The 23,451-nt window shown below is 41.4% G+C and overlaps 1 protein-coding gene and 1 long non-coding RNA gene across 3 annotated transcripts in view; one reads left to right on the forward strand and one right to left on the reverse strand.

Annotated features, from left to right (window-relative positions):
* Positions 1–5,932, reverse strand: part of SH3GL2 (SH3 domain containing GRB2 like 2, endophilin A1) — a 224,436-nt gene extending 218,504 nt beyond the window's left edge. The window contains exon 1 of one of the 2 annotated variants that reach the window (XM_053572070.1): positions 5,719–5,932. In XM_053572070.1, coding sequence (XP_053428045.1) covers positions 5,719–5,763 — 45 coding nt within the window. In that variant the 5' untranslated portion in view covers positions 5,764–5,932. Of the gene's footprint in view, positions 1–4,464; positions 4,487–5,718 lie in introns of those variants that run through there. The other variant, XM_053572071.1, reaches the window with a different exon arrangement.
* A 144-nt stretch (positions 5,933–6,076) lies between these two features.
* On the forward strand, positions 6,077–19,802 carry LOC128561699 (uncharacterized). The gene is made up of 3 exons (XR_008373314.1): positions 6,077–6,163; positions 17,619–17,716; positions 19,421–19,802. It is a non-coding gene; the product is annotated as an uncharacterized LOC128561699 (long non-coding RNA).
* Positions 19,803–23,451: the final 3,649 nt, after the last annotated feature.

A 23,451-nucleotide genomic window follows, 5' to 3' on the forward strand; every position in this document is an offset into this window, starting at 1 on the left:
CTGGTGATAAGGAAAGGACCCTCTCTCTCAGAAAAATGCACATACAAAATGTGATTTATAATTTTTAAAAAATATATAGGCCCCCTGCAGCCTATTATAGACTATAAGCTAAGAACCTGGCAAAGGGTACAGGTTTAGGAACACAGGTTCAACCAGTAAGTCCACTCAAGATTTTAAAGGCAGCAGAGATTGTACTGCTCAGACCAGGTAATTAAGAAACTGAGAACTTCGCTCAGATAAAGTCAGAACTAATTATATATTTAATTAAATTCCATAGTAAGTTTAATGTCTCACCAAAGGCATGAAAAAATTATGTAATGTTCTCCTGAGCAAGGCATCTATATAAAACACTGTATTTTGAATGTTATGAAAACATGAAGAAATTAGAACGGAAAGGCACAAAATACCCAAATAATTTTCCCAGCCTGAAATAAAAATTACATGTACGGGAAATATTATAATAAAATTACTAAAAGTACATGCATATTATGATGGAAAAAGAATATGTTCTGTTTAATCATTACATCTAAATGTATTGAAATTTATAAAAATACAAGGCTATATAAGGTAATGAAAAAAAAATTTCCCAGTTAAAGAATCAGAGTGTGACATTAAACACATACCAGACTGTATTATAATAATACACAGCTTCCACAAACGAGTTTTATCATTAAAAAAAAAAAAATCAAGCCAGGCATTATGTTGCACACCTGTAGTGCAAGCTATTCAGGCAGCTAAGCCAGGAGGATCACTTGAGCCCAGGAGTTCAAGATTGCTATGAGCTATGATCTGACTACTACATTCAAGCCTGGATGACAAAGCAACACCTGCCTCTTAAAAAAAAAAAAAAAATAGTCTACAATGCAACATTTTTCAACCTTTTATATTTAGTGGCACACTTAAATTATGCTGATCAATAAAAAGTTATAAATATGATATAGTTACAGTGCTTTGAACGTCTTTCAAAAATTATTTAATTAATGATCTTGAAAATTTTTCACCAGCATACTGGTTTGAAATCACTTGGATCTTGGGTATATTTCTTAGCTGTTTCCAGCTACTATAACAAAATACTGTAGCACAGGTAACTTATAAATAGAAATTTGTTTCTCATAGTTCTATAGGTTGAGAAGTCCAAGATCAAGATGCCAGCAGATTTCATGTCTGATGAAAGTTTGCTTTCTGCTTCAAAGACAGTACTTTGTTGCTACACCCTCAACATGGTGGAAAGCGCAGGAGTGCTCCCTTCGACCACTCTATTAATGTCATTAACCCCATTCAGGAAGGTCTTCCCTTCATGATTTAATCACTTCTTAAAGGCCCCCATCTCTTAATGCTATCATATTGGCAATTAAGTTGCAACATATGAATTTTAGCAGGATACATTCAGACCTTAGCAATATGCTACCAAACTCATTTAAAAAGAAAAAAAAGCATATCCCCTATTGAATACAATAGAAAGTTATGTATTATTTATAGACTGAATTGCCCTGTTGGAGATGTTGAATAAAATATAATAATTGGAAAAATACTGTGATGAATCATTTTATGTCAATAATGACTGTTTCAAGTCAAATTGTGTCTGCTTCCAAAATTCATATGTTAAAGTCCTAACTCCCCAGAAACTCAGAATGTGGCCTTATCTGGAACTAGGAGCATTGCAGGTATAAATAGCTAAGATGAGGTCATACTGGAGTCAGGTGGGCCAGCAATCCAAAATGACTGGTATCCTTATAAAATAGGGAAATGTGGACACAGATACACAGGGAAAATACCATGAAGGCAGAGATCAAGGTGGCAGATCTCTGAAGACCAAAGACTGACAACAAAGCACTAGAAGCTGGTGCAGAGGCCTGAGTTAGACCCTGCCTAGTGCCTTCAGAGAGAACATGGCCCTATAGACATCCTTGTCTCAAGAAGTGTGAGATGGCCAGACTCAGTGGCTCGTGTCTGTAATCTAGCACTCTGGGAGGCTGACGTAGGTAGATTGTCTGAGCTCAGGAGTTCAAAACCAGCCTGAGCAAAAGACCCCATCTCTGCTAAAAATAAAAAAAAATTAGCCAGACCTCACGGTGAATGCCTATAGTCCCAGCTACTCCGGAAGCTGAGGCAAGAGGTTGACTTGGGCCCAAGAATTTGAGGTTGCAGTGAACTATCATGCCATGGCACTCTACCTAGGGTGACAGAGTGAGACTCTGTCTCCCAAAAAAACAAAACAAAACAAAAAAAACCTGTCTCTTGTTGAAGCTACTTGGTTTCTCTAATAAACTAATGCAATGTCCCAACACATTTTACTCTACAACAGACTTCTACATGTTACCATAAAGCAAAATATGTACACATCAAATGCATGTTAGATGAAATTTTTTAAAAGCATAGGTTTTGTAAGAGCATCGTGTTCCTTGGAACCAGTTATTTTTACCGGAGTTACTGCCAGTTTAAAACAAGTAGAAAAAACTGACATTACTTTTGTGAAATCTCAATATGAGTAACACTAAATGAAGAGTATTACATGCTTATTTGCCCTATTTTACAATAAAAAGAAAAAAGAGTATCTTATTCTAACTACATGGTAATTTATATTTTTATGAGCAATAAAGTACAATAAAATAATCAATTTCTGCTATTTTAATAGGTCTGATAATTAAGGTCAAGCATTTAATTATGTGTGCCTATGTTGGCAGCACTGTACAAACAGCTCAGTCAGCTTCATAACCTTGATACATCAGTGACTCACAGCCGTGTTCACCTTGATGCGTGGCAGTGTCTCACTGAGAGGAGTTCATTATTGTTGTTGCATGTTTTTGTGTGCCCTGATGAGAATGCTAGAGCTTGAATTAGAGCAACAAACATTAAATTTCTGGTTAAACTTGGCAAGAGTGAAAGTGAAATCAGGGACATGTAAGTTCCAGTTTATAGGGATAATGCCATGAAGAAAATGGTAGTATCCAAATGGATTAAGTGAGGGGAGAGAAACCCTCACTGATGAAGAAAGGTCAGGGCAGCCAGTAACCAAGAGAACTGACAAAAACATTGTAAAAATTCACCACATTGTGCATTAAAATTGCCAGCTGACTATGAGAAGGATAGCAGACAAGTAAACTTCAATAGAAAAACAGTCAGAAAATCTTAACTGAAAATCTTGGCATGAGAAATGGGCAAAACTGGTCCCGAAAGAGCTCACCAACGACCTCTGCCTGTGAGGGAGTTTTTAGACAGTAAACAAGTTAACTGTACTGGAACACCCTCCCTATTCACCTGATCTGGCCCCCCAAGGCCTTTTTTCTCTTTACCCAAAGATAAAGGAAATAACTGAAAAGATGACATTTTGATGACATTCAGGACATCAAGGATAATACCACAACAGCTCCGATGGCCATTCCAGGAAAAGTTCCAAAATTGCTCTGAAGGGTGGACTAGGTTCTGGCAACAGTAGGTAGCTTCCCAAAGGGAGTACTTCGGAAATGACCAAAGTGATATTCAGCAACGAGGTATGTAGCACGTTTTTCTAGAATGATTTTGCAGACTTTAACTGTCCAATCTCTACATACTGAAGAGATTTTCCCCTCTATAAAATTTTATTTGGCAAAAGCATTTTTCACCTCCAAATAGTAACGGCATTAAAAATACCTGTCAGCAAGAAGGTAGAAATAATCAGTTCTAATACAAGAACTGCTGTGACACACATACTCTTAAATTCCAAATCGGTGGTACAAACACTAACGGTATCCTGCTTTTATTAACACAAACAGCACCCCTCCTGTATGTAAGCCAAAAAGCTCAATTCTATAGAAAGAAGACATGTTTGCCTGAAAAGCAGCCTTTCCACTGTATGATCTAGCATGTTAAGTTCTCCAAAGTAATTCGAGGTCTGAAAGCTTTCTCTGCAGATAACATAATGGACCTGAATGGACAAAACAACTTCAAAAGTAGGACATGACTATTCCCCTCTATATCTCTGTCACATGCAAACACTAACACTGGCTTTACATGCCCTCCAAAATACACAGACATGCACAGAAGACTAATCTTTGCCTTCGGCTTTCTAAGGCTATGCTACACAAAGTTATGGGTAAGAGATTATGTGTTGCTTCACCTTCAAAATCAAAGACAAGAAGAGAAGAGAAGAGGAGAGAAGAGGAAAGAAGAGAAGGAAATTTTAAAAAAAGGTTACAATGCAGTGATTCTTCATCTGATCTCAAAAGCAGACCTTTTCAAAGAATTTCTGGGCAGCACATGTGCTGGTTCTTTAACCCTGAAGGAATTTGAAATATAAAGTTATTAGAGGCCCTCCGAACTACATCAATAAACCATGCACTTCTATTTACAAACATTTCTGGCAGAGAGATCACAGAAAACTCCAGTTAGAAAAGCAAAGCTAAATACATTAAGGGATTTTTTTTTTTTTTAAAACCAAAATAGTCTGACTTTTCTTGATTTCCTAAACTGACATACAGTACTCACTCAGTGTCAAGTGAAGTCTGCGGTGACAGAGATGACACACACGCGTGCACACACACACGAGACCAATGTCACACTGCATCTGTCACCCTCACTTAATGAAGATTCTGTAAAACACGTCTTCACCTTCTCCGGATGTGGTTTATAACAGAACTGCTGTTGTAGAAGCCTGGGAAAAACCTCCCTACTTCCAAGAAATTATGAGAATGCTCACTATTAATTAAGGCAAACATATGAAAAAATATTTAAGGCTAAATTATGCAAAATGTTTAAAGGTAAACCAACAAAGTCCTTAGCTAAACGTCCTTTAAATTGTTTCAGAAGGATAAAAAATTCGTAACCACATACATTATATAAGAAATAGGTCACAGCACACGTATTCATTTAATTTTTCCCTATGTAAAATTCTTCAACTGAGCCAAATGAGATTTAAATGATTAGCATCTGAATTAATCAGTTTTATTATAATCACTGCTTGTTAACCCCATAAAGAAAAACGAGCACATCCAAGACGTAAAAGGCTCACTGAAAATAATACTTGAAAACACAACGATTTTAAGTCTTCAACAATGTGGTTATGCTTATAAGGCATATTCGGGAAATTGTTAAAGACAAGCAAATCTCTGGTTAGGCCGTGCCTCAGAGGAGTTTCACGACCTCAAAGGAGTTCTCCCGGGAAAAGTTACAGCACGCGCTCCCTCCAAGAAGCCCCCATCCTCCCATCTGTCTGGAGACTGAGGACGCCAGGGAAGGAGGGATTTTAACCGAAGGTGTGGAAAGAGCGCAGAGCCCGGTCATCTCCCCGGCGCCCCCAGTGCGGGAAACCCGGGGTGCCAGCACATCCCGGGACAGCCGGGCGCACCAGCACTGCAAGGTCACTCAGAAAGAGGCGACTTTACATAATCTCCCGCCGCGCCTTCCGGGCACCTGCGCGCCGGGGCGGCAGCGCAGCCACAGTCCCCCGCCTGCAGCGCCGGCTCAACGGGGTGCGGGGGCGGCGAGCAGGGCGACTGAGCCGGACGCCGGGGACCCGCGGGCGCCCCCAACACTGCACCGAGCCGGGACTGGGAAACGGAGGGCGAACACCCAGCCCAGGGATGCCCCGCGCCGCCGCCGGCGCGGCCGAAAAGGGGCGCGGCCGGTGCGGGCAGGCGCGGGGCCAGGGTCCCCAAGCTCCCGCCGGGCGAGAAACACCGAGCGCCCCCCTTTGCTGCTTCGTCTGGGAGCGCTTCGCAGCACACCTGTCACGCGCCTTACCTGCGTGGCTTTGTGGAATTGCTTCTTGAGCCCGGCCACCGACATGGTGCAGGAGGACGCGCGGGTGGCTGCGAGGTGCGGTGGAGCCGGACCTGGGGACCGAACCGGGCGGCGCGCTCACCGGGCCGCTGCTCCTCCTGCCGCCGCCTGGACTGTAGGCGCGGGGGCGCTGAGCCGAGACTAGACGCGGGCTCGTGCGGAGAGACACCCTGACGTCAGGGCGGGTGATGCGGCCTCTTAAAGGGGACGCGGGAAGCCCCGCCCCGAGCGACTGGCCCGGCAGGTGCCGCCGTGTGCGGCGCCTGGCACCCGAGCCAGCCGCGGAGTGTAGCTCTTTGGCGGCTCCCTGGTCAGGTGACCAAGGGCGTCCTCCTGGCGGGACCTCTGGGAGTGTTGTTCGTGACTCCGCGAGCTGCGGACGGGTCACTGCGGCTTGGCAGTCCAGGTACAGGCATGACTTAGGTGACTTGCTCGAATTTCAGGTAGCTGGAGCAGCGCTGCCTGCAAATGGCCTTCTTGCTCTTTGAGCCTGGCCTCTGTGCAGCCTGAACAGGAGTGCTGTTCTGTCTGGGGTAATGAATAAATCGCGGCTCCTCCTATGCCTTGCCCCATTTGGTTGCACACAAAATCATTTCTCTGCCCTAGTTTCAATGTCTCTTACACCTATCACTGCTTCCTCCCATCCCCCACAACCCTTGTCTGATACAAGTTAGTGGCTGAAAAAGAAAAGAAAACCTTAAACCTGAATAGGTAAACAGAATTGAATTGAGGTATTACTAAAGTAATGGCATTTAATCCTGTTTACAGAAATGAAAAAATCCAAATGTAAACTTGGTGTTTATGAAATTATGTTAGTGGATTTAGTGTTTCCAATCTAGAAAAATTACTATATAATGTGAGGTAAAGCATGATGCTAAATTGTACCAATACTACATATGTAACCAAATATATATGGCTGGCTAAAGTGAAACTGATGGAATTAGGTGACCTGGGAGCAGAGCAGCACTGTGTGTGGTAATCAGCCACTTCCTCTGGTTTTTCTAGGACTGAGGACCTCATGGGAGAGAACTTGAACACTGTCCCTATATAGGGAGCAAAGTGATAATGAGGCGAAGCTAAATTAAAGAAGCCAAGAATGGGAGAAGTTGCCAAAGATGAGTAAAGACACAGCATGGCAGAATGAGAGTCCTAGAAATACTTTTCCTGCCTCCACAGCCCCTGCTGCCTGGAGGGAACCCCAAACCCACTCCCACCCTCCTAGCCACAGTTGCTTGGACACAGCGTAAACCACTGGTTGCAAGGGGGCTCCATCCATTGGCAGGGCTATCAGTCATAGACCCTCTGGATAATGCAAACTGATACCCATAAAGGCAGAGCTAAGCAGTGGTGGACACTGGAGCAGCAGAGCACCGGACCCAGGATACAGAGAGAAACAGGAAAGAAGCAACCTCCAACATGGTAGTCCTTCCTGGTGTTCATATACTTTCCTTGACATAATAGAATTGCACTTTCCAAACTCTTTGTGATTAAGTGGAGACACTGTGACAAGTTTTGAATAGCGGATTAGGATGAAATGATGATTGTTACTTCTGGACATAATTTGTGCATATGAGATGCTACAGACCTCTCTTTTCCTTCTGCAATAATATTCTTTTTTTTTTTTTTTTTTTTTTTGAGAGAGCGCCTCAAGCTGTTGCCCTGGCTAGAGTGCTATTGCATCATCATAATTCACAGCAACCTCCAACTCTTGGGCTCAAGCAATCTTCTTGCCTCGATTTTTCTATTTTTGGTAGAAACAGGGTCTCGCTCTTGGTCAGGCTGGTCTCGAACTCCTTAGCTTAAGCAATCCACCCACCTCAGCCTCCCAGAGAGCTAGGATTACAAGTGTGAGCCACCTCGCCTGGCCTGCAATAATATCCTAGAGCAGTGATTCTCAACCTTCCTAAGGCCGCAGCCCTTTAATACACTTCCTGTGGGTCGTGACCCACAGGTTGAGAACCACTGTAAAGAATTGTGGTCTGAAAAAAAAAAGAAAAAAAAAAATTGTGGTCTGTTGACCAGGATCCAAGTGAGGATAAAGCAGGGTAGAGTCCCCAGCTGAGTTCAATGGGCATTTAGCACAAGTGAGAAATAAATCTGAGTAATTTTAATCCATGGAGGCTGGGGTTGTTAGGAATGAGTTTGTGTATCTATTTTTTCTAATTTCAGAAAGATTTTCACAGTACTTGTACAATAGAAGTATATTATAGTTTATTTTTTACTGTTTGGTACCTGATAGGAATAATGGAACACTGTCATAGAATGATGGGCCTTGGTTGAAGCTGCCAAGAGATAGAGCAATTAATCTACAGAATGGAAGGGCCTGGGATGTGCGAGCGAGCTCTGGTCTCTAACCATGAAAGGTGTGCAATGAAGGGCTGATGAATCTCCCCAGGACTTAACCCTATTTAAACAAAAGCAAGTCTCTATCTTTCCTTGTTCTCCATCCACCCACTTAGAAGGCTTATGCTGCTCAACTTCAAAGGAACTACCTTCAGAGAAGGAGCTGCATGAGGGCTTTAAATGCTTTTGAAACTGTAGCTAACTCTCCTAGGGACCCCCTGGATCTCATCTAAATCCAGAATTTCTATTGAAGCCACAATATATGCCTGGAAAGCCCTTTGAGATGTTTCCTTTGAAGATACTGAGTTCCTCCCGCCAGCAAGCATTGGTAGGAAGTGTTGGGGGTGGAAGAGGGAGGCTCCAAGATGTGTATGGGCTGGACCTTGAACTCCAAGGAATTTCCAGTCCAGTAATTCACAAAACTCTTCTTATGGACATTTGATGTGACTTGAATATACCAGACACTAAAAAATGCCAAAAATGGGTGCCATCTTTGGCTTCAAAGAATCTTCCCCAGAGGTTCTGTGGAGAAATCCAGAAGCACAGTGCAGGAAAGGGGAATCAAAGGTCAAGGAGGAAGAAGCTTGTTTTATAAAAGGCTGCTGTAATTCAAGATGCTGCCCTAAGTCTCCTGAGATGAAATCAACATAAAATGTAAAGTAAACCTGGACCTGCTCAGGAGAGTCCCAATTAAGTGAAACCCCTCTACAACACCACCTCACTATTAGGCAGTACTTTCGTGGTCAGCAACAATCCCATCACATCATTCATGCACTATTTCTCCTTGCTTTATGCCAGAGCATCTGGCAAACACGAGACCTCTCATTTGCAGAGCTGCTGCATCCCTGGTGCCTTTCAAAGCGCCCCTAGTTCATGGAGGCAGAGGAGAAGCTGCAGCCTTCATCTTTCAACTCCTCAGCTCCTGCCACCGCTTCTCTGGCCCCTTTAAAGGCAAACTGCCCCTGACTTCAGGTATATGCTGGCTGAGTGCAAGAGACAGAGAAAAGCAAAGACCTTCCACCCAAACTTTCATTTTACAGATGAGAAAACAGGCAGTGAAAGGCAGTGACTTACTCTTCATGACTTTTTCGATTCTTGCCTCTTGCTTCTTGCCTCAATTCAGGGCAGAGCCTCTGGTCAGTGATAATAGGTTTGAGTGAATGAGTAAAAGAATGAACAATGTATCACAATCACTGATACTGTGTGCTTACCACATTGGATCTGATTTCAAAAGCCTTCAGCCAATAGGCACTGGACTAAAACAGGTAGTGCAGGAGGCAGACAGCTGTTCTCAGGCAAATGGCACTTACGATTGTGTGCCTTTGGATCCCACCAGTAGCACTGGACCCCTTCCCAGGATTGGCAGAGCTAACAAGCCCTTTTCTAGGTATAAGAAACAAGGGAACCTTTGTTTCCTTGCTTCGAGGTTTGTCACCTACCACCCACCCTTCAGAAGATACAGAGCTTTTTGGGGGGTCTCTTTAAAGTGGAATGTGTGGGCCTTTCCTCCAGGGGTGACCGCCTCCCCAGCCTTTCTCTCCGACATGGCCCTCTTCCCTCCAAAGCACAGAGGTTTTTTCTCTGCAAAAACTTTGTTTTCACTTAGCTAAAACCCATTAACCCAATCTTTGTGGAGGGAGAAGGGGCTTAACTTATCAGGTGACCTTAGACTTTTACCTGGGCCATATTCATTACTTTACAATCCAGTTTGAAATGCCTCCAACTTCCCCACCAAAATCTCCAATGCCCTGCCCTCTCCAGTGCCCATCTCAGCTGCCTTTCCTTTGAAACCTTTCCCCATCCTTCTAACCTCATGCCCTCCCTTTATTTTTAGAGTCTCAAAGCCCTGACTGTGCATCTGTACACTTGGTCTAAGGTGCATTGTGGACATTCACATATAGTCTTAGATTCTTCCCTTTTAGAATGCAGAATCTTTCATAAGTCTTAGCAGATAATATAAATACCTGTTAATGACAGAGTAATTGAAATTTTAAAAGCCTGATGAAATCTTAAAAGCTAGACACAGGGGTCCTCAAACTTTTTAAACAGGTGGCCAGTTCACTGTCCCTCAGACTGTTGGATGGCTGGACTATAGTTTAAAAAAAAAAAAAACTATGAACAAACTCCTATGCCACTGCACATATCTTATTTTGAAGTAAAAAAATAAAACGAGAACAAATACAATCACACCGCCTCATGTGGCCTGCGGGCCATAGTTTGAGGAACCCTGAGAGGGTCAGAAAGACTGAAACTGGCTGGACTTCTCTCATCTGGGCAGACTGTTGAATGGTTATGGTTGCTGTTCCCTCAATGTGCCCAAACGTGGTTCTCCAATGTCCTGACAGTTCAGGTCCCCATGTCCTTCCCATAAGTTCCCTCTACTTCACTCTTTCCCTCCCTAAAATAATACTCTAATCTCAGTTCCATTCCTTAGTTAGCTAGCAACTCAAATTCAGAGATTTAGGCAACTGTAATTCCTGCTAAGCACTGCAACAGGCTTCCTTCTCAGACGAGGGTGGACAGCTTGAGTGACAGGGAATACAGTCTTTTAGTGAGTGTCAATTCTCCCTGTAAGACATTGACATTCTGATTTACAAATCAAACCTTTTGTTTATTTGATTAGTATATGTCAGGCTGCCAGGGCCTGAACCTCCCAAGCCCCTGGGAATAATTGGCAGCTAAATGTTCATAAATAAATGCCAAGCAGCTAGACTCCAAGTCAGCAGTGCCCACTCCTGGAATAGGAATAATCATAATGAAGGGCAAGTTGTTAGGGCATCTTTACCATTGGCTTTTATTCTATTCTTGGCTGGATGTTATTAGAGATGCTGACGGCATGTTGTTAACCCTGAACATAGGATCTGTTTAGCAGCATGTTAAAGCACTGTGTTGAAGAGGCCAAGTTCTGTAGCTATTTTAGTAGCTAGTTAGCTATGCAGAGCAAAGCTTCTCCTCAGTCACAGTGAGCATTTTACCCTGTCATCTCAAGGATGCATTCTCTTGATTACACAGAAGTCCAGGTGTGAAAGGAGTGATAATTTAGTTTAGGATAAACCTGTGATTGACACAAAGAACTCAGAAGGACAATCTTTCAATTGTCCATCAGCATCAGCTTTGTATATTAAAATAATAAAAATAATAACATATTGATTCTAATTTACTATATCTTTAAAGAAACAAAATTGCACTTTTAAAAAAGATGGTTTTGACTTTCTACGGGCCCAGCCTCCCGTTAAAAATTATAATAGGGTTGGAACCAGAGATAATTTATGACTATTTAAATAAATTATTTATCTTTAACTGGTTTAGGCTTTCTTATTTTCATTTTTAAAAAATCTCTAGATTGATTGTTTTATTAAATGTGCTCAGCTTATATTTTCCCTGGGCCACACCTATAAAGCTGACTCCAATAACAACAAATCAAATATAAAGCACCATTTGAAAATTGCATTTCCAACATAGAAGTTAACATTAAAACTCCACCCTGTCAGTAATAACAATTTTCTCCAAGATCCAGTAATAAGAATTTTGCCAAGTAGGGAATTCCTTAGATCAAAGATGTAGAAAATATTTTTAGTTTCCCATGAATAGAGTTAAGTTGAACTGGGAAACTTTCAACAGCAATTCTTAAGATAACCTGAACTTTGAAGTTGTTATGGGACACAGGAAATCCCATCCCAGCCTGCAAGCATAAGACCAATGAACACATTTTTTTTTTGTTTATTTTGTTTTGTTTTGTTGAGATAGAGTCTCACTCTATTGCCTGGGTAGAGTACCATGGTGTCATGGTACTCACAGCAACTTCAAACTCTTGGGCTCAAACAATGCTCTTGCTTCAGCCTCCCAAGTAGCTGGGACTACAGGTCCCCACCATTATGCCTGGATAGTTTTTCTATTTTTAGTAGAGATGGGGTCTTGCTCTTGCTCAGGCTGGCCTTGAACTCTTGAACTCAAGCAATCTACCCATGTTGGCCTCATGTAACAGTGAGGAAGTCTCCATTAAGGCAGAGTTGACTAAGGAGTTAGGGGAGGAGAGGACACGGAAGGAGCAGAGGCAGACATGCCAGTGGGAAGAGAAAGCCAGTCCCTAGGGCCCTGATACCAAGGGATCTGATGGGCTGCTCTTTTTTTGTTAAGTTGGGGAGATCTACTCATGTTAATGAACAAAGGGAAGGAGCCAGTCTCTGGCTGGAGACTTAGAGGGTCACTGATGAGCCCAGACAATGGAGATACAGGAGGAAGAAAGAAAGGACAAAGGAAGAGGTCGCCTAAATGAGAGGGATGCCTATTCCCCTGAGACAGCATTATGGTGAGAAGATGTGGAGGGCGCGGCCTGTGTAATGAAGGAAAGAAGGTCTGGTGACAGAGCAGGCAGAGGAAACAAGGGAGATGGATGCACAGCCCTCCTCAGGCTGAGAACACATGGCACTGAGGCCCTGTGCACTCTGGCTACTTCTCCACTTGTCCAACCTCAAGGCACCCAGCACCCCCATGTGCTCTGGTGCCCTGGCACACTCCTTCACCTGCCCAGCTTTTGCATACACTCTTCTCTCTGCCTGGCTGTTCTCTGCCCTGTACCTACCCAATTCCCTACTTACCCTTCAGATCCTCATACCCAAGCCCTCTCTGTCTTCCCTAACAGGGTCAAATCTCACCAGTCTGGTCCTTTAGAGCTAAGTACTGTTGTCCCCTGATGTGCTTGTCACAGCTGTGATTGTGCATGGATTATGTGAGTTTTAAAAATGTTTGTCTTCCCCACTCCTCTGCAGCCTCCACAGGGCATGCACTGCTGGGTTCTGTCCACCAGTGCATACCCCACACTGGAGCCTGGTGCAGAGCAGGTGCTCCATGGGGCATTTCATGAACAAATGAATGGAAAAGCTTTGGGACATTTAGTGAGGAAATTTTAAGTGTTGCTGAGAAACGATGATGGCCCAGCTTCCTAAACCTAGCTAAATATGATCAGGGGGCCTCCATATCCATGGGAAAGTCACTTAGTAACCACCATGTAAAAACTGGGTCCATAGATGATTAAGTACCTAATAAGTCGTTCAGAAAATATATGTGTGAGAACCCACGGAAGAGAGATGTCATGGTGAAAAGGCTTCCTGGGGGAGGTGAGACAAGGGATCCTGGAACTAACTTTGAGTCAGATCTCAAATTTTATCACTCAGGGAAGCTCAAGTTTGAACAATAGATAGATATTCACATCCAAGGCTAGAACGTAAAAGAAAATAACTTCCAATTTCAGAATGAAGATGGTAAAAGAATTGGCAGCCAGTAAAACAGTGCACAGTGCCATTGGCGCCTACATGACTGTGGCCGTGCAGACTGGGCATTTCAGGTGTTACAGAGAGAGGGCAGAACAGGATAGTGAAGCCTAAGATTTAAGGCTTGTCTGCACATGGCACAAAGCCTCCCACCTTTGCTGGACTCCCCCTAAGGCTGGTTTTGTTACTCTCCCCCATAAATCTTCCCCAAGTGTCTAATTCCATAGTCTTCAAAATGTAGCCCCCAGACCAGCAGCACCAGCATCCCCTAAGAATGTGCCAGGTTAACAAACTATTGAGTCTCCACTCCAGACCTACTAGATGTGCCACTCACGGGCTGGGTCACCCCACCCAGCACTCATAAGCCCTCAAGGTGATTGTGATGCATGCTCTGGTTTGAGAGCCATTGGTGTCTACATTGCTGTAGCCATGCAGACCAAGAGGGGTGGAAGGAAGCCTGGAGGCCAGAAGCCACAGGCAGCCAAGCACAGAAGCTTATGGAAGCCCACTGGATCTTCACGATGGGCTGGTATTATTATTTCTAGCCACAAGTGAAGGATTGAGACAAAATTATCAAGCAGTTTGACTAAACCACAAACTGAGTTGCTTGAAACCACAGAAAGTTGTTTTCTCGTACCCTCATATTAACCTGAAATTTAAAAAAATGAAATGAAATAAGAATTTAACAAAGGAATGTCTAGCTAAGAAAAATAAGAAAGTTATTCTCTCAGAGTTCTAGAGGCTAGAAGTCTGGATCCCCTGGCATTGCTTGGCCTATCAGTGCATCACTCCAGTCTCTGCCTGTCTTCTGGCCTCCTAGTCTCTGTGTGTCTGTGTCTAAATTTCACTCTCACAGAAACACCAGCCATACTGGATTAAGGGTCCACCCTCTCCCAGGATGACCTCATCCCAGCTTACCCAAGTGCATCTGCAATGACCCCATTTCCAAATAAAGTCACCTCAGGCACTGGAGAACAGGACTTGTACACATCTTTGTGAAAGACACAATTCAGCCCTTAATAGGGGCCCAACAAGGACTCCTGTTGAGAGTACTCCTCATTCCTTTTCTTATGTTACCTTCCCAAACACAGCAACACAGAGGCTCTTGGCAGATTTCCTTATTTAATGCCACTGCTGAGAAAAAGTAACGAGGAGAAATAAATTACTCCCTTCATACACTGTGTGTGCCCTAACCAATGATGTATAAATACATCCATTTAGGACATTTCCTGGGGACTTTCTTCTCCATTCTGTATCTAGTACTTTTAAACATAATACAGGTAGTTTTCTCCTATTGCTTAGATCAATATCCAGCTATTTAAACACATAGATCAAAGAAAAGAACATAATATCTATCATCCATCCCACATCACTCTGTGTCCCCTCTGGCTTCAGCCATATAAAACAAGCAGAAGGGAAGAATCATTAGGCCTGAAATTACAGAAATTAAATTCAAAAGACTATAAATTCGAAACTATTTGATAATTGTAGATAAGCCCTTTGGGTTCACAGTTCTTCCTGAAGAAATGCTGGAGATGTTTACAATGCACTCATGAGTGATTCTTAAGCATTACACACTCTGGGAGGAAGATGGGGCTGCTGATTCAGTATCCACATATCTCACTGCTCACGCTTAGCCTCCTGGAAGCACAACTTGCCTGAGGATGCATGTTACAAATGAGCATTTAAGAAATTTGCAAACTAAAAAGGAATAGACTACTCATATTTTATCATGACAGTTTTTAAAATACATGTAAACACGGGGCAATATAAAAAAAGAAACTCGGGCGGCGCCTGTGGCTCAGTTGTTAGGGCGCCGGCCCCATATACCGAGGGTGGCGGGTTCAAACCCGGCCCCGGCTGAACTGCAACCAAAAAAAAAAAAAAAATAGCTGGGCGTTGTGGCGGGCGCCTGTAGTCCCAGCCACCCGGGAGGCTGAGGCAAGAGAATCGCTTAAGCCCAGGAGTTGGAGGTTGCTGTGAGCTGTGTGAGGCCACGGCACTCTACCGAGGGCCATAAAGTGAGACTCTGTCTCTACAAAAAAAAAAAAAAAAAAAAAAAGAAACTCAAGATTTTTCCTTAAATATAATTAAATTGCCTAACAAATAAATGAAAAGGATAATTAATTACCACTTCTAATTTCCTGCATTTCATTGAACAGAAACTATCATTGACTTTTCAATTAGATTCAGGGAGAAAAATTGAGATGTCTCATATAATCCAAGTATTATCTCTCATTTAGTTTCCATTTGTCTAATGTTTTACATGTATAAACAACTAAATATGAATTTTCAAATTTTCTAAATCTCTTTTAATTCTTTAAAAATGACTACTCTGATTCTCACAAAAACTCTGACCTACTAATTTTTCTTAAAATATTTTATAGTGATAATTTATCCAAAATTTCCCATTATCTAACAAAAATTATTCAAAATCAATGTAAGCTATTTTAAGAATAATTTGCAAAAGGAATATGCATTTAAAATATTTAATACTTCATTACAGGAGTTCAAAACCAACCTGCGCAAAAACGAGACCTCCTCTCTACAAAAAGTTAGAAAAATTAGCTGGGCATGGTGGTACATGCCTGTAGTCCCAGCTGCTCAGAAGCTGAGGCAGGAGGATCACTTAAGCTCAGGAGCTTGAGATTTCAATGAGCTATGATGAAACCACTGCACTCTGCCCCAGGTGACGAAGTGAGACTCTGCCTCAAAAAAAAAAAAAAAAAAAAAAAAAAAAAACATGAAAAATATAAGAAGTTTATACAAATGAACAAAAAGAAAAAACTAAAACAGTAGGAAAATGGATAAGGAATATGGGTAGCTCACTGAAGTTATACAAATAATTATTATATTTATGAAAAGACCCACAATCACAGGAATTGGATTAAAATAATATGTATTTCCCTAATTGCAAAGATTTAAATATTTATTATGATGAAAACACTTTGGAACAAGTTATCTATATTTTCCAGGCAGAGTAAAATTCTCACAATTATTAAAAAGCAGTTTAGCACTCTACATCAACTTTTTAAAAATTCGGTAAACTTACATCCAAAAAAGTATCTTAATTAAATAGAAATTCAGGCAATTAGCCATGAAATTCAAATCAAAATCACAAGATGATACTTCACACCCAAAAGGATGGTTATAATTTTTCAAAAATAGATAATAACAAGTGTTGGTGAGGATGCAGAGTAACTGAAACTTTCATATAATGCCAGTAGGGATATAAAATGGTGTAGCCACTTTGGAAAATAGCCTGTCAGTTCCTAAAATAGTTATAGAGTTACCACATGACTCAGAATTTCCACTCCTCATCATATGCCCAAAAGAAATGAAAATACATGTCCACACTAACTTACACGTGAATGTTCTAGCAATACTGCTTCACAATAGACAAAAAGCAGAAACCACCTAAATGTCCATCAACTGATGCATAAATATGTAATATGTGGTATAGCCACAGAGAAAATTTTATATAGAACAAATCTTCAGAGATAAAGACTAGTACTTAGACAACGCTGTACTTCAAATATTCAATAATCTAACATTTAAGAATAAATCCAGAAGTCATAAGATAAAGGCAAAATTAACACATACCAAATTTTCATGGAGCAATAATCAACATATTAGTCACCCATGCAGAGCAGACCAATGGCAAAGCTTATAAAAAATGTCATTCTGGTTGCTTCTCTTCTCCCTTGTTCTCTTTCAGTTACAACCATGCCTGGGTTGCGGGTGTAAGAATGTCTGTAAGTATGCAGGTCTGTAACGCCAAAGCCCTGGTCATCGCTTTGAAAAGCCCCTGGCTCTCTCCTACTGTAACAGAAGTGTATGCAGCCTGCGAGCATGAACTCCAGGCTCAAAAGAACGGGTTTCAAGTTCAAATCCCAAAATGGACTTGCTACTCTGAAGTGATTTGATTGTCCTGTGTCCCTTATAGTGTTCCCCAAAATGATCTCAGGAGGAAGTTTTGAGTGTTTCTTCACTAAGTATGTGGTTTGTGTATGCTGTTTTATAGGCACGTTTTATTCTACTTAAGAACAGAATGAAATAGAAATATAAATTCCTGTATATTACTAGTTTGCTAACAGTAAATTGTAAATATGGTTAAATTTCATCAAATATTTTGCTGCTTCTATTGAAATAATCATTTATTTTTCTTTCAATTCTGTGGTTAATTGACTTTTGACTTTCTTTTCTTTTCTTTCCTTTTTTTTTTTTTTTTTTAACTCTGTTGCCTAGGCTGGAATGCAGTAGCATCATCGCAGCTCATTATAACCTCAAACTCCTGGACTCAAGTGATCCTCCTCCCTCAGCCTCCTGAGTAGTTGGGACAACAGGTGTGCACCATCACACTCAGTTAATGTTTTACTTTTTGTAGAGATAGAGGTCTCATTATGTTGCTTAGGCTGCTCTGGAACTCCTGAGTTCAAGTAATCTTCCTGCCTTGGCCTCCTAAAGTGCTACGATAATAGGTGTGAGCCACCACACTCAGCCAATTGACTTCAAATATCTGAATAACCTTGTACTCCTAGGAAAACCACAACATAGTCATATTTTATAGGTACTTTTCATGTACTGATAGATAAGATTTTCTAATTTGGGAGGACTTTTGCATCTGTCTTTTAAGAGTAATTGCCCTACCATTTTCCGTTTCAGTATTTTTGTATAATTCTTTCAGATATCTAAGGGCATAAGCATCATAATATAATTTTAGGACTAAAAATGATTGCAAACTGGGCTGCAGCTAATGAAGGCACCAGGCTAAATAGGGAAAAATATTAGATTGACATTTATGTAGCCAAAATATAGCTGAGAAACTACTAAAAAAAATTAGACTCGTATAATTAATGACATCATTAAAATAATCAGCTCCTAACTAGTTCCACAGTCATGACCCACGAATGTCCACACTGGCCTGGTGGGCACTGGCTCTCAACCTAGTTTGTAGAATAAAATGGCTAATGGGCCAGACTCAGTGTAATAAGTCACAACCCCCCAGTCCGCTCTCAGCCAGGAAAAATAAGAAAATAAATAAGGCAAATACCACATTCAATAAAATGCCCTTTTGTTTATATTTACTCTTATTTTTACATCTTTAGATAAGTGTTGCCCTTTAATAAGATGTTTTCTAAAAAGAGGAGAAGACTAACAGTCTGTACAAATGGAGAATGTAAAAATAAGCTTCAAATAAATCATTTGGGTAGACTCCCTGCCAGATGATCTATAATGTACGCTGCTTCTCCTCCCTTCCCGGGGAGAAGCAGAGCATGGTGTCTGAGTAATAACTGTACTCACAGAAAACATCAACAAATCCTTAACAATCTCAAGAGTGAAAAATGACTCTTTCAAACAGCATTATGGACAACACAAGAAATATCAAAGTGAAGCAAAGAGTAGCTTGGAAGCGGGAAACTCAGTGGCCAGATTCCTAATATTACAGCATGTTTTACAACCAAAATATTTGTATTTCCAAAGAGCTTTAATATTGTGAGATAAAAGGATCTGTTCCAAGCAGTGACCAATACAGAAAAACAAAAACATATCCTAGAAGGTAACTAGAGAACCCATCTATTCTATATATGTCTTATCATCAGTGTCAATGAATATTTAATGAGTTCTCAGAAAGCATTTATGGTGCGTGCAAACATTTACATTTAGAACAAAGCAGAAAAAGCCAATCTTTTGCCCTGGGACATTCCATTCCCAAAGAGCAAGATGTACAGATCATTCTCTTTCCATGGGCAGATACCACATTTTTTTTTCCCTTTAGCCTGGGGATTCTTAGTCTCACTCCAGCAAAAGAGGATTAAATTGAAGGGATTTTTAATGCGTCTTTGAAGAAATGGAGAAGAAAGCCAGCTTGATGACTATATACGAAAATGTTCCAACTGTAAGGAATTTAAGGAATCATGAATTGTAGGAGAACCAGATGCAGCCAGGGATCATGAAATCAAATGCCAGGGATGTGGGCCAGATCACACCCCCAAAGAGATAGGCTTGCTCTTTTATCCTGAAATATGACACTCTCTTTGTTTTTATAGGCCCATAGTTCAGAGAAATATTTCTCTACTTAAAGAAGATCTACCAGCAAGTCTGATGATAACTGGAAACCAGCCTCAATGTGAGAGGAGTACATGGAGCTCCAGGGGCAGACCCAGGATTCATGGAGTCTCGAATGTATACAATTGGGGAGGCCTCTTCTTTCATGTTTACCTGGATGGAGCTGGAACATATTCTTCTTAGTAAAGTATCTCAAGAATGGAAGAAAAAGTATCCAATGAACTCAGCCCTACTATGAAACTAATTTAGGGCTTTCACATGAAAGCTATAACCCAGTTACAACCTAAGAATAGGGGGAAGGGGTAAAGAGAGGGGAGGGAGGGGGGAGGTGGGTAGAGGGAGGAGGATTAATGGGATTACACCTGCGGTGCATCTTACAAGGGTATATGTGAAACTTAGTAAATGTGGAATGTAAATGTCTTAGCACAATAACTAAGAAAATGCCAGGAAGGCTATGTTAACCAGTGTGATGAAAATGTGTCAAACGGTCTATAAAACCAGTGTATAGTGCCCCATGATTGCATTAACGTACACAGCTATGATTTAATAAAAAAAAAAAAAAAGGAAAAGCACAAAATTTAGGCCAAGGTCCTTGGAAAATCAGCTTCCTTATTTTCACGTTATGTGAATCTCTGCTTGGCGGGGCTTGAATGGCATCTCGGGAGGCAGCCTCTCCTCAATCCAGCTGATTGTTGACCTTAGTCTGATACTTTAAGAGTAGGCAGAAATAGGAGGAATGTTTATGGGAAATTTCCCCCCTTTTTAAAATATTGGCAAGAAATTCAAATTTTAAAGAAGCAAAAAAAGAAGACACGGTGTAAGCCTTAACTTTGGTTCATCACATTGGCTCCTCTAGCAGATTGAGTTCTGCAGCGACTAGGCCACGGGACGGTGGTCTCTGCTGCACATCCTGAAGCAAGGGTGGTCACAGAAGTCCCCAGGAGAAACACTTCCAGCCTGGATAATGACTTTGGGTGGCAAGCTTGAGGAGAGGGTACAAACATAAAGAAAATGTTAGTTAGAACAGAATGGCAGAAGGAGATGACAGACTGAATGTGGGAGGAGAAAAACGCTTCCAGACCCCTTCCTTTGGAAATAGATTAAATCATAGCCCCTCAAGCAGTGATTAGACGGCTAGGGCACATGGAAGACGTCAAAGGAGTAATGCTGAAAATGTGGTCCGCAGACCATCTGCATCTGGAATACCTGGTGTGCTTGTAAAAAGGCAGCTATCTGGGCCTTGCCCAGAAAGTAGTGTGTAAGTCTGTGCATGGGTCCCAGCATGTGCACCTTAACAAGCGCCAGGTGATTCTGAGGCAAAATGACATTTAAGAACCGCTAAAGGGATGCTTTTTTTTTTTTTTTTTTTTTTTGAAATCTAGCTGAGAGTTCCTTGCTGTTGGGAGAGGATGCAAGTGAAAGTTGCCAGGCTTCAGTGATCTGAATTGGCACTTCGGGAAGGTATGAATAAGGGGGTCCTCAGTCATTCCAGGCCCGCACATTTCTGGTTCTGAAGCTGAGTGCCTCTCCAAGCTGCCAGATGAGATGAACTGAGACTTAAAGAACATGATGTAGCTAAACAAGCTCTGTCCCAGCAGATTTGACCCTTTGACTCCCTCCTTGACTTTCTTGTTGTCACATTGCAACCTCAGCTGTATTTTGTTGACACTTAGCAGATGAAGTGTCCTGCTTACCTAAAGTCTGCTTTATAAAAATTACAAAATGCTTACCAAGGACAATGCCGATACTGGAGCCTTCTTATTAACATGTTCTTGATTAAACTAACTTTGAGTCTTAGTCTTACACAAACCCCCCCAAAAAAAAACCCTCCAGGTGTTTCGGTGCCACAGTGAGTGAGTACATCCACGTGGCAATAGCCTAAGGCACCCTCCTTTTCCAAACTATCTCAGCTGCCCTGCTTTACATGCCTGGACTTGAGCCCTTGGCCTGTATTTCTCTTAATTAGCAAATAAGTAGTTGTGACATTATTCGTGTGTATACTTTCTTTCCCCATCAAAATTTTAACTCCTTTGAGTAAAGAACATTTTTCTTAAAACTAAGTCATTTGGAAGTGGAAAAAAGGTAAGATGTGATTGCAGCGGTTCTCAACCTATGGGTTGCGACCCACAGGAACTGTATAAAAGGGTCACGGCATTAGGAAGGTTGAGAACCACTGGATGAAGGCCTAGGAATAAGGGAAGATAATATGAGATATTAGGGAACTGAAAAATGAAGTTACAACCTCAAAACCAGACACTGGGGAGGGGACCATCTTGCTCCCTAATCTGAACCTGAGACACAGCTCGGTACACATGCAAAGAGTCTGCAAGGCTGGTAGACACAAATCTCCCCTCAGCCCTACCACGGCCCACTGTGTTCTCGTCACCTGCTGTTTTGTCTTTTCTCTGAAATCATCTATCAGCCCAATGTGGTTAATGCTTGTCTCTGGTCTAAGCTTTACTTCCTGATCCCTATTTTCCTCTTTCTCTTCCTCCCCTGGATAATTACAGGAGGAACTTCGAGGTAACACTTCCTAGCTCAACTTGCTTCCAGTGGTCATCCTCTGGTACTCTGTGAAGACACGAGCAGGGGCCATGATGGGTGTCAAATCCACCCTAACCACATCTATATGTCAACCAAGGAATAATCATAATAATACCATACTATGTTTGGGCATTAGTTTCCATACATGAAGAATAACTAGTTTGGATGCCCTGGTTTTGTATCAGCATACTGGGTATATGATGCTGCTGGGGCAGAGCTTTCAGGCAGGCCGAGAGCCTGCTGAAATAGCACCAGCTCTCTGGTTCTCTCTTAGAGAAGGACAGAAAATACACAGTAAATTCAGGCTTTTAAAATAGACGACCCTTGTCTTATTACTCTATTGTTCCAAATCATTTATTTGTTAAAATTATTTATTTTCACCTGTCCCCTCTTGTCCAACTCTCTTCTTCTGCCTAGTTCTGCCTGGCATTTGGGCCACCTGTACACTTTGTGGTTCAGTTTGTTGTCAGAAGCTATAGTGAAAGCATCTCGTGTGATTTTCGCTGTTAATTTTATGCTTTTGTGCCTGTTTTGTGGGATTTTTTATAGGATAACAACTAAGTGTATTCACTGTTGGTCCTAAAAAATGTAATGAGGAAAATCAGAGTGAGAGGAAAGCTGTTAGAGCTACCATTGAAGTGAAGAAAGATCTTCTCGCTAAGCATGAAAGTGGTCCACATGTGGCTGATCTTGCTGCTATGTTTGGGATGCCTAAATCTACTGTTTGAATGAATTTGAACAATAAAGAAGCTATCAAAGCAGCTGATGTGGCGAAAGGGGTTAGGGCGCTGTCCTCTAGGAGATGGAAGAATATGGAAGAGAAGGAAAAACTCTGCTTAGTTTGGATTAATGAAAAACTAATGGCTGGTGATGTGATTCCTGAGACGATAATTTGTTCTGCACGGTGATTTAGTGAAAGGCATGCCTGACACAAATGCTCAAAAGGAGTCGAAAGCCAGGAGGGGGCGGTTCGAGAACTTCAAGGAAAGGATCGGGATCCGTAGTGGTGGGGTGCAGGGAGAGGCTGCCAGTTCTAATTCAGAAGCATCAGAAAAGTTTGTAAATGAGTTTAAGGAGTTTGTGAACAATGAGGGGTATGTTTCACACCAAGTGTTCAATGGTAATGAAACAGGCCTTTATATTTTTTGGTTTTTATATTTTTAATTTTGTTAATTTACATTTTTATTCAAATATTATTATTTGCTAATATTTTACCTTAAAATCCAGTTTATTTACTATTAAAATAATTTTGAAAATTTGAGTTTGTGGGACCCAGTAACAGATTAATCCTGTTTCTGTTATTTTAAAGGGGAAAAATTATCTTGGAACTCAAATGGGGTTCTAGAGCAGATTAAGTTTGGATTCCAAGGTATCACTGTATATTCTTTATGGGCTAGCAATTCTATTCCTCATTGTATAAGTAACAGAAATGCATATATATAATATATGTATAAAAAGCATGTATAAG

The sequence above is a fragment of the Nycticebus coucang genome, chromosome 2, assembly GCF_027406575.1.
Source record: "Nycticebus coucang isolate mNycCou1 chromosome 2, mNycCou1.pri, whole genome shotgun sequence".
Taxonomy (NCBI): Eukaryota; Metazoa; Chordata; class Mammalia; order Primates; family Lorisidae; genus Nycticebus; species Nycticebus coucang.